This window comes from Rhinolophus sinicus, chromosome 16 (genome assembly GCF_057876585.1).
Source record: "Rhinolophus sinicus isolate RSI-liver-muscle chromosome 16, RSI-T2T, whole genome shotgun sequence".
NCBI classification, from domain to species: Eukaryota; Metazoa; Chordata; class Mammalia; order Chiroptera; family Rhinolophidae; genus Rhinolophus; species Rhinolophus sinicus.
The window spans coordinates 50,093,730-50,105,838 of record NC_142516.1 but is presented as its reverse complement, the minus strand read 5'-3'; the positions used below and the strand labels follow the sequence as shown (position 1 = coordinate 50,105,838).

Sequence of the window (12,109 nt, the reverse complement as noted above, 5' to 3'; positions counted from 1 at the left end):
GTCAGTCTCTTGCTATGGCTCTGGAAATTACAGTTTAAACATGTCTTTAGTAAAAATGGTTTATCTAGGTCCCAACTACCTATGGTCATACGGTCTCCTCAAAAAGCCCAGGCATGACACTGGAGCCTTGTAGTACCCTTTAAAGTTATAATTAATCCACTTTTCATGGTCACATGACCATTTTGATGCAAGAGGAAAAAAAGAGCTTATGTCTGTCCTTGTTCACTGGGCTGGGAGTTTAGCCTACATCATGCCATTTGGATCCTAAAACCTCCTTCCTATGTTGTGGTGCTGGAAGTTTCTACCCAAGTTGGTTAATTATTTAAAATGCCCAAACTAATAAAGTCAAGTATTTATTGTTTCAACCCCAAAATGTGAATCCAGACTTGAGTTCTTTCTCATACTGGCAAAAATGGAATACAATTCTTAACGTCTCTCAGTACACACTATGGATTGGTAAGTATTTACCACCAATAGAAAAAGAAAAAAACAAACAAAGCATGGCAATCTTGCCCAACAGTTTCATCTCTACACAGATATGGGTAGGTACACATCCCCCCCACTTTTAATCTCCTATAATCTCCTATAAAGGAGAATGCCACACCTGGTGGTTGGTATTTATGCTGAAATACAAAACAGAGCTTCAATTCTTTTTCCTCCTGGCTCCAGATTGGATCCCAAACTAGCAGGGAAAAAACGCCGTCAAGGGAGTTATTGGGTCAACTGACAAATGTGGAATATGGGTGGCAATGCATTATATTGATATTATTTTAAAAGTACAAGCTGATTGCAAGGGGAAAAGAAATGTTGTTTTCAACATACTGGGGATGCCAAAAAAAAAAAAACACCCCCAAACGTACACGTATCACTGGCATTCATCTTTCATTGTCAGCATATATTATTACATTTTTAACACCTTTTTTTTCTTTCTTAAAATGTGTATACATTTTAAGTATACCTCTGTATTACTAACAACTCCTAACCATGGTAAACCATGCACATCCCTCTGTCCCGCTCACCTTACATTGCATTCTCACGTCACTAGGAGAAAAGCATTTCCACCTTCCACCCAACAGGAACAAAGGCACACAAAGTGGATTAGAACACACACTGGCTTAGAACACTGAGGACCCCATATGACAGGCAGGCCCAGAAGTCACACCCAGGAGCCAGCCCAGAACAGACCCATCAATCCCACGATCAATCCCAGAGTCTCAGACACAGCGTCTCAGACACGCCTCTTCGCGTACTGCAGGAGATCCGAGCACCAGGATGCTTTTTCATTAAGCCTCTAAAGCAAGACAGCACAGAGTTAAGAGGTCCGCAGGATGTGAGACAGAAGCTGCTGCACTGAAGGGGAGAGAGAAGCAACAGAAACCCATGTCCAAGGTGCTACAAGTAGGGACAGACGCAGGCAGCTCCCAACGCCTTTGTGAGAAGAGCTTTTACCGAGTGGAAACCCCAAATGGAAACACAGCACAGAGAAGCTCAAAAGCCACAGCAAGTGTTTTGGAATGTCTGTGCCTCCATCCCTCACTCCAAGTAGGGGTGATCAGGAGGCAGATGGAGAAATGTGCTTCCGACTCCTTAGGAATTGGTCTGTTTGGTGTACCAAGGGATACCTGGATTTAGAGACACGGGAATACAAGACAGATCCTGACCTGTTTCCTTCTATTTCCAACTGAGAATTACTGGGCACCTTCTCCACGTTACACCTGTGGTAGAGTAGAAAGAACACTTGAGTCAGAAGACCTGGGTACTCGTCCTGGCCCAGCTCCTGCCTCCCAGGTTGGGCGACCTTGGGTAATTCATTTCACTCTCCAAGCCTTGGTCTCCTCACCTACCTGCCTTGCTTACCTCATGGGATTGTTGGGAAGATCCCATGGGCTTAAGGTTTGGAACCTCATTCTGAAAAAATACAGTTCTCCAGAACTGGGGCGGGGCGGGGGGAGGGGGAGGAATTTCCTAATCTCTTTGGGACTTTTCTTGCTTCTCTGAAACATGTACATGCTTGCTACTTTGGTCCCATTTCCCTCCACACACGTTCTACACGGCATTTAGGACCCACATTCCATCCACGGTTTCAGAAGCAGTGGAAGACAGGCTGCATTTGCGAGGGGCGTATGTGATCTTAGGAAAACAGCTCTAGCTTATCTGAGTCTAGCTCCTTATTTGTAAAATGGGGATAATACTTACCTCAGAAAATTGTTGTGAACATTAAAAGGATACCATACTTTGTTACAGCAGCCAGCACACACAGGGTGCACCCAGCAACAGCCAAACTCGGCTTCTGAACTTCCCCGAGGTAGTGGCTCTACTTCTCAGGACTCTATTCTTTTTGAATAGATCACTGAGCTAATGGTGTTCAACTGGAAATGACAAGAAACCAGCACCTGAGGTCTTTCGTCCTTCCACGGGCCTTCTAGGGAGGCCTCTGCCGTTGAGGATTTTGAAACTGCTATGTTGGTGTCCCTTTGTGTGGTGGCAGAGAGGAGACTGACAGGTGTGACAAATCTTGAGAAAAGCCTACATCCCCTCGAAATCTTCCTCTAGGCACAGACGGCACGCTTTGGTACACACAACCTACTGTGGCCACTTGGAGACCCCTCCTCTGAGCCACTGCCCACTCTGCCTGAGGAGAGCGGGGGGCACTGCAGAGAGGGCGAAGCATAAACCAAGGAGTGCAGGAGGAAAGTGCAGGCTAGATTCAAAGGATGGAGAATTCTCTGGGATGTCTGAAACATGAGGGAGAGTGGCATGTAGGAAAACACAGTTGGAGAGGTCGCTAGGGCCAGACTTGGAAGACTATCCTTCTCCTGGTTGAAGTTTGATCATCATCAGGCAGGCTACTGGAATGTTCCACAGGAAGCTACTGAACATTGAAATGTCCCATGCAGAGCTATTGAAAGTTCTTAAGTAACAGGATGACATGATCAGCTACGTGCCCAGAAGGAAGGCAGAATGAGGGGCCGACTGGACGTAGGAAACATAGGCAGGACACAGCTGACCCAGGCCAGGCCAGGGATGGAAGGGGCCTATGGAAGACAGTGCGTGAGGAGGCAGAAGGAGGGCAGTGCTGGAGAGATGCCTGTGTGTGGACGGAACCTGGTGTCTGAGTGCATGTTAGGGATACAGTACAGAATTGGGAACACTTTTGGGATGCTGGGCTGATGATGAGGTTGACTAAGGGGACACAGAAGCCGAAACAGACCGGTGTCACCTCAGAATGTGTAACAGTGAAGGAAGAGAAACCTGGGAATGACAAACACTAACTTAGACATTTTATGGGACATACTATAAATAATTTGAAGAACGACAGGCATGGTTCTATGATGTGAGAATAATGGAAATTACAATTCACTGGGGATGTGAGGCTCTGAACAAAGGAAACTCCAGCAGAATAATTTAAAGCCATGCTCATAAGGAGTATGTGGGGACAGACCTACATGGTTGGTCAGCAATCAGAGTGGCTGGGGGGAAAAAAGTACAAACAAAAAAACTCCAAAAAAGAATATTAAATAATGGTATGGATTTGATTTTAAGAATGCATATTACTACAAATCTACGTTTATAAAGACAATATGAACAATGGTATGAAGAGTCCATCTTGGATGGAAGCCTCAGGATGATGGTCAATGCGGGAAAGCCTTCGACATGGCAAATACCTCACGGCACCTCAGGTAAAGCACTCTGGAGAGAAAATTTTGGGAAAAGGCAACATTTTAAAATAAGAGCCTGTCCCTTCTGGAGAATGGGTCGACTACAGGTGGACCTTCAAAGCAGTAGCTCAGCTTTACTCAAAGTGAGGGAAATGCTATGAAGGACTTTTCAGCACGCATAGGAATTAAACAAGTATACTTAGTCCTTAAGTTGCAGTGTACCAAATCCTTGGAAAGGTCCTATAATGGAATGGAATGAAATGTTGTATCTCATTACCCCAGCGAATATCGTTAAAAGATATGGATATAAATATGCATATATATATATATCTTAGATATCGATATCTATACATCTATACCTATATTTATCTATGTATCTATCTATCTTCCCCTAAAAGTGACCACAAACACTAGATAATGTCATTATACCCTCACATAATGGCTCCATGACCCCCTCTTGCCCCCAGTCCACTGCCTGTTCAGTGATAGCTGGTAGGAGGGCTGTCTCTTCCACTGACGGTGAGCTTGTGGGGGCAAACTGTTGAGTTTTTAACCTCTGGCCCTGCTCAGCAGTACAGGGCTGGAAATAAGGGGGGAAAGCAATAAATAAATGAGTGACTTTCTACTACATGAGGAGACTTAAAATTCAGAACAAGCTGAGGCTTTCCACCATTCATTAGTTGGAAAGAAGATAGTCCTGGTTCAGGGAGGAGCACAGAGCCTGAAGAGCCTCAGGAAGGAGGGAGCCCAGCAGTTATTGCCCCTGCCACCCCACTGTTTGCCAGGGCTGCATCCACCATCCACCCGAGAGGCCGGGAAGGTAGCTCCCGCTTCCCCCACTGCTTCCCTGTGTCCCTCTTCAAAGCTAGTGCACCTGAAGTCCAAACCCTTCCCAGACAGCAGGGCCAGCCTTAGTGGGATGCTTCTGCGACAGTCTTCGAACAATTGGTAGAGAGGGTGGAGGTGACAATAACCTCATATTCTGATTCCAGATTCTTCAGGAATGAGAACAATGCTCAGACTTGAGAAGCAAGGCATAGTAAAGGTTGAACAAAAGCTACTGATAGAAAAGAACATATGAAGACACTTCAAATGAGTTCAAGTGCCCAGATGCAAACTAATTACATCCTGAAAGAGTATGTAGATTGCTTCTGCTAATAATGGTTAAGAATTCACAGAGAACAGAAAAGGAATCAGAAAACTAGAGATAAGCAAATGTCCCAATTTCAAAATGAGAAAGCAAACTTGAGGCTGCTCTGCTTGATGTGGACCCTTGGTAAAAACTTAGAAGAAATTATTCAGATGCCACGGGGCTATTTAGAGAAGATAAATAACATCATTAAGGACCAGTAGGGGGTCTCTTAGAAAAAGCTACGGCAAGCTAACCTCATTTCATTCTTTCGGCAGGGTTTCTAGGTTGATAGATTGGAGAGGCCAAAACTGTAGTGTATCTTGGTTTTAGCCTTTTTTGATAACCTTGAGAAAGGACAGATAAATGTGAGTGACATGCTAGCATGGTCACGCGAGTTCACAGATGGCTAGTCAACTTTAAGGATTATTGGATAATAAATTCATGTCAACCTGAAGTGATTCTCAGGGGCATGTTATAGAGACCTGTCCTTTGCCCTTTAGAAGTTTCTCAGCAAGAGCTTAGAGCAAATCTTCGGATGACCAAAAACAACTTAGGAAGGCAAGTAAACAAACATGATTTTTTAAAAAGGCATACAAATTCAGTTCTATCAGTAGACTAGAATAGTGAAACAAAAATCAATTAAATGGAATTGCACAGGGATAAGAATAAAATTAATAGATATAGGTTCAGAAAAAAATAAACGCTTAGTTAAAGGCTTACCTTGGCAGCATTCAAGTGAGAAAAGAGTTAGTTGTCTGCATGTTTTGGGGAGCGGGAGTTTTACCAAGTCACATGTTCAACTAAAGTTAATTCTGTGTCAAAGTTGCTGGAAGACGTTAACACACCCTTGAATTATCTTAACAGAATTTTGTTTTTCAGAATTAGAAAGCTAACCACCCTGCAATTAGCCCTCAAAAATGCCTTGGGAGTTCTGGGTGCCTTGTTTTAAATGGGACACAAAGACCGTAGAATGTGCCCAAGGAGGGGTAACTAACCAGGGTGTGAAACTTGAGGTTTCGCTCAGATAACAAACGGAGCTGCTGCAACCTGCAGGACAATGTCCTGAGGTGAACGTGTTTACCAATGCTTTACAGGACATTTCTTAGATTGAGAACAGATGCACTTTGGAGGTCTAAGCATGACCAACAGCTAGAAGTCAGAGGGCTGAATGGATCTTAATACAGGAAATGACTGCTGTGTATAGAGCTGTCATTTGGTGATGTGAACTGACACCCAACACTGGGGCTGAGCGAACACTGGGTGATGGTCTGCCAGAGGTTTGGGGGACATATCTGGGTTGTGGGAAGCTGGACCAGGTAGAACTAAAACCCCTTCCAACATTAAGAATCCCTTGAGGAAACTCTCTCTTTATTCAAGCAACTATAAGCCATGTCTCTAGTCTTGGAACAGGTCCCCCAGACCCTACTCTTCACCATCTTATTCTGCATCTCATCCCAGGGACAATTTAAAAGGGTACAGATGCAAATGAGGATGAATCCCTTTTCAAAGAGCCTTAGGGTTAAATAGCTTATACACTGAAAATAGTATTTTAAAAGCCTTCTACATAAGCAGAAAACAAAGCATGCTTAACAAGTCAAAACAAAGCCTTCTAATTCTACTTGACATAAAGTTTTTTACATGGGGAAATAAAACCGTGGGAACGAGTAGCAGCAGACCAGTACTACCTCTAATAGCAATTACTGCAGCAAGATTTCACATTTATGAATCGCACACAATTATTGGTTCTTTGGGGTGACATTTTATGAAGTATCCTCCTTTAAACAAAATGAGGCCTGGCACTGAAAACAAAGGCAATAAACAGACGCTTACATTATCCTAGTGCTTTATAAAAAATAAAGATACATCTGTCCCAGAATCGTTCAAGAACTTTGAAAAAACTGTCTCACGAGAGCTAATTAATTCTTGTCTATCAGTTAAGTATAGATGGCAGGTCTTACCGAATGCACTGATACTCTGCACCTCTGTCAGAGCCCTAACATTTGACTGAGGTGATAGGAGGGAGGTTCGCACAGGTGGCATTTCTTTCACAGGCAGGTTGAGTTACTATATTAGTAGCTGACTTTAATGGTGCAAAACTCTGAACACATGGAGAGGTACATTTCCCAGCAGCATTTTCTAAAACCGACCAAAAATATGATGACATATCTAATTTTAAGGCCCTCCTAAGTTGAGCGCCTCCTACTTGAGTACCAAGTTTGGTAAGAGAAATAAAAAATATAAATAGAATAAGTGCTTTTTCTAGAGGATTACTAACATGAAATATACATGAAACATGCAGCGGTGGGAAATTTAGTGCATACTCCTTAGCATGTACTTAAATATGGGAGCTAATAGAATGGGCCTTATGAGGGTGCTTTACAAAGGAAACATAAAATAAAAAAATAAAACCAGAGGAAGTGGGGGGAAAATACTACTCAACGTCTGCATGCTGAAATATTTAAATATCCTTTCAGTACAGTACAACTAAAGACTTGCTCAATAATCAGTCCCAGGGAAAATGCATGTTCTGGTCCTGGAAATAAAAAGATGGAATCCCTATTGGCAACCACTTACTTTATAGTGCTTGGGGCTCCATTCACCCACCTGATTAACTATCAATAGTCTGAAAGGCAGATTATTAATAATTAAACTGTTCAAAGAGCTTGGGTTGTATTAACTCATCAAATCCTCATAACGCCTCTAGAGGCAGGTACAGTAATTATTCCATTTTGTGGATGAGAAAACTGAGGCTCTGAGAGGGTAAGTAAATTGTCCAACTGCCCCCTGCCCTTACCCCTGGTAGGAAATATTAGAGTTAGGATTCAAACACAGGTAGTCAAATCAAGACAAGAACCTGTGCTCTAAACTACTGTGCTATGCTTAGCTGAAGCTTAAGGGACCTAACTGTACACTACTCTGTATTTTGGGTGGTTTTTAGGAAAGTGGTCAGTCGATAGCCATGTAAGTTGCGAACTCAAAAGATTACGGAACCAGCAGGTAATGTAAATGAGTGAAGTAGGCCAGGTGTGAAAAGCATGATAAATAGTAACTGACACTCCATACTCGAGGAACATAGTGGGTGATGGGGATTATGGCGAATTAGAGCATGACAGGAGGAGGTAGCCACGTCTTCACTCTGACTGACTGTTACCTTTGGGAAAGTTGGGTAGAGTGCTGCTAGATATTTAGGCTTTACAAAAAGGGGGATTAAAAAAAAAAATCCTCTGCAGTTTTATTAAAAAAAAATATCTCTAGTTCCATGTGTTTGCTTTAAAAAATTTTTAAAACTACATGAAACATGAAATAAAACAATCTGTTGGCACTATGTGGTTCACCGACATCGTGCCATTAGAGGAGGAGCTAGCCATCACCTGGAATGAAAGGCCTAGCTCCTAAACCTCCAAGGGCTGTCTCGGCTCTTCTCAGCGCTTACAGCAGCCCGAGACTCACTCATCAGGTCATGAACAAAATGCCTGTCAAGTAACAAGGCACACCCGGTCAAAGAAATAGACATTTCATTCTCCTGAGACAATGCCAAAAAAGTTAGAGGTATATGCAGAGTGATACTCTCTACTTATTTTTTTCTTTACACCAGAGGCTGATAAAATAAGGCATAATTGTCCAAGCTGGCTTCCTGCATGGAAACTGTTCTCGCACTGCGGCAAATCTCCCAGTACGGCTGGGGGTAAACAGAAACATGACAGGAAGAGTTACTGATTCCTGGTTTCCAAGGAAGTTTGCGTGTTCACACTGGTCAAAGAATGGACTTGTGGCCAAATTCTCCTTCCTGTATTGCTGTCATTCCCCTGTGTCAATGAATAGCTCATCCAAACCCAATATAATGGGGCTGTCCTTTGTGGCCACTTCAGTATTCTGAAAGAGGATACACTTAAAAACAAAAAAACAAAAAAGGAAAATAGTAAAAATAGTAAGCAGGAGTCCTAAGAAACCTGGTAGGCAAAGAGGGGCAAGAAATTCTGACTCTTTCACACACTTTTCTTTCCACCCATTTGTCACTATTTCTGAAGACCCCTTTCAGATAATGTAATAAAGATTTAACAATACAATGAAACTCTATGGTTAAAAGTATCTTGCTTTTTACACTACTTAATCTTTATACTGAGGTTTCCTTCCTGGTATAACACATGCACTACAGTCACAATGAAAAACTAAAATCACAACTTAGCTATTTGTGTTAAACACTTACAGGTATACAGAGCAACACTAATGTAAAGAAAAAATAATAATAAAATAAAAAAGGTAACTAAAAAATGATTAATACCACTATGCAATTTAGAGAAATAAAATGTCTGTTTTGTTTCCTATCAATTTTTCAATCGGAATGGGATGTGATCTTCCCATTAAAACTGTATCACATGATTATCAAGTGGACACCAAATCAACTAACAAAAATGTAGCATAACGAGTTTATCTACTGTATAGGGCTGCCCAACACCCTAACACACCTTTGCTTTGGTTTTCAAATAATTGTTCCCTGTTTAAAATGGTCTGTGGACAGTGTCCAGTACACAGTTCTCCAAGTTCACATTCAAAAGGTCCATGAAAAAGAGGTAGATTTGCTGAAATACCATGCTGTCAATATAGTATTAGGAAGTAGAAGATCGCTCAACCAAGTACTCAGAAACTCAAGTGTGTTGGAAGGAAAAAAGGAACAATATTTTTGAGGAAGTATTTGTTTGGCTGTAAACAGAGCCTCAACATGAAGTATTTACCTTAAATATGCTAGGACTCTTCTTTCTCTAATAACTCACCCCAAAAGTATAATTTCACTCAATCATTCCAATTCTTCCACATAAATGACGGTATTTCAGAGATCCTTAAGAGTTCTTTTCCAGTTTAGATGAAAAAATAAAAAACAAAACTGTAATCTAAACTTGTATTTGCAAGTATCTTAAATACTATATGGTAAAACATCATACAAAACAGCAGGAGTGGCTAGTTTGAACATAATACAAGGTTCCTGGTATCTTTGGAATGAAAGTCATGAAACAAAAAGTAGACAGAACTTACAACCCCAGTGTGCACCTTGGTAAACCTTGCTCCTGAGGTAGTCTCACTACGGTCTTGGTGAAGAAGACCATGGGGAAGGAGAGAAACACTCACCTGTCTTTGTAGTTTATCACAGTATCAATGATGGCATTCATCTGCTTTGTCAGTTTGGGGGGATTTGGTGATAGTTTCTCAGCGGGAGGGCGTCCTCTTCTCTTCTTAGCTTTTTCCACATCTTCTTTTGCAGGATCTTTATCCACATTTCTTCGTCTTTTTCGCTTCTTAAGCCGTACTTCCTCTTCCATTTCTTCCAAATTGCCGTCTTCAATGGCCTGTTAACAGGAACGAAGGAGAAAAATTCAAGACAAGAGACTAACAACTATATATACATGTACACAGTTGGAATAATTAATATAAAGTGAAACAAACTAACAAAAAATAAATAGAAGTTAACAGTAATCAGTGGACTAAGAAGAAAAAGGGAAGACCACCATATTGGATAAATGCATCTTTAGCCCAAGTCTATTTCATGAGTAAAATATGATGAAGGCCAGAAACATTAACAGTAAAGAGTATGACAAATATGAGAAGATCTATACATTTATGTGTTTCAAGATAACTGAATCTAAATAAAATTTTGGCTCAATATAAGAAAAAGACATTAACTGTCTCATTGCTGTAAGGGGGGAAAACATGAAACTGAAAAAAAAAAAAAAAAAAATTTCCCTAAGACTACATCCTTAAAATCATGTAAGCATTGACCATTCTTCTTTAAGATTTTACATCAATTTAGTCATGATTCACAACATAAATCAAAATTGCATCCAGATTTTGTTCTAACGTAGCAATTAGTAAACAAGGAAACGGAGAGGTACAAAGCCAAATTCCTTTGTAAAGGCACTTAAATCATCCGATAAAGAACACACACACACTCACAAACAACAAACACTTTTTTCCAATTACCTGCAAACGCTTGCTTTAAACCACAGCCAGCAGCACTAATGCAGAGAGATAATAAAATAGCTATAAAAACAACCAGGTATAAAAGAAACCTGCTCATATGGCTAAAAGATCCATGTGATAGACCCAGAAGTTTAAACTTTTTTTTCTGGTAAACCTCAAAACTTAAGAAAAATGAAGGGGAGGGAAAAAAAAAAAAACTGCAAAGAAAAAAGAAACCATAACAGATAAAAGAAAATTTGACCATGGAAAGAAAAATATTTTTTAAAACCTTTAAATTATATTTCAAGATTGCTTTCTCACACAAAATAACTGATGTTGTTATTTGTTCCTCCTGCCTCTCAATATTGCCTCCAGTATGCAAATGCTAATCAATCCTTTCTCGTAGCTGAAAGAGCTCTAATCATAAGGCAATTACCTTCATTTCTCCACAGCACCAAACATGGCTAATATTTATGATCATGTGAGTATAACAATCAATATAAAGAGTGATTACAGCTCAGACATAATTTCTTTCACTTGTGTACAATGCCTCCTGAAAAAGAAAGGTTTTGTGAAGAAAACCTGGTGCAGAACACAAAACAACCTGGCATGTTAAAAATGCCAGTGGGATTAAAAAGAAATGTTTTCTATGCATTTTCCAATGTGCAAACCCATAGAAGCAACATGCACACAGACAGAATAGAATCCTAAGGGACAGTCTGAGCCTAGGCCTTAATAATCAAAAGACAATTTCCATCACGATCCTACAATGTTCAGATAACCACTATGAAGGAGGCGAGATCTGATGAGTTATGAGGAAAAAGCCAGAAAAAAAAAAAAAAAGCTCCACATTATTTCATTAATATTCATTTGCCTAAAAGCAGGACACCCACTATACAGCTAAACACCGTGCAGCTAAACGAAGATTAAGAAAAGGAAATTGTCCCCGCAAATCTTGGAGGCTGAACATGCTAATAATAAATACAGCATGCAAGGCTGTCAACAGTTAATGGTATTGCTCTCCTCAAGCACCCAGTTGCACACAGAAATACGGAGAACACCGGCTTTTGATGTGTTACACACCTACACATGCCTGGGATGTAGTTCTACTGAATCTTCAAGACGGCAACGAAAAAGGATATTTACCTTACCACTATCAGCAGGCCGGCTATCGGAAATCACAGTTAGTGGGGATAAAATTAACAAGCCAGCAAAGCAGCGAGCTGCTAGTCTCTTCATCAGCTGATCAGGAAAAAAAAGAGAGCTGGGGAAAGGCTATGTTTTCATATACAAGTAATTTTATTTTACTGAAAATTTAATACTGAAAGGATTGTGGATACTCAAATCTGCTGTTTCATTCTACCTA

The 12,109-nt window shown here is 40.8% G+C and overlaps 1 protein-coding gene across 9 annotated transcripts in view; it reads right to left on the bottom strand.

The window, feature by feature from the left end:
• SMARCA2 (SWI/SNF related BAF chromatin remodeling complex subunit ATPase 2) overlaps window positions 1-12,109 on the bottom strand; it is a 163,819-nt gene that overhangs the window by 25,765 nt on the left and 125,945 nt on the right. For 5 of the 9 annotated variants that reach the window (XM_074330501.2, XM_074330503.2, XM_074330504.2 and 2 more), the window contains exons 28-29: window positions 9,916-10,133; window positions 1,662-1,715 (exon numbers count right to left, since the gene is read on the bottom strand). In XM_074330501.2, the coding sequence (XP_074186602.1) occupies window positions 1,662-1,715; window positions 9,916-10,133 (272 nt within the window). The remainder of the gene's footprint in view (window positions 1-1,661; window positions 1,716-9,915; window positions 10,134-12,109) is intronic. The other 4 variants (XM_074330508.2, XM_074330507.2, XM_074330509.2 and 1 more) reach the window with 1 other exon arrangement.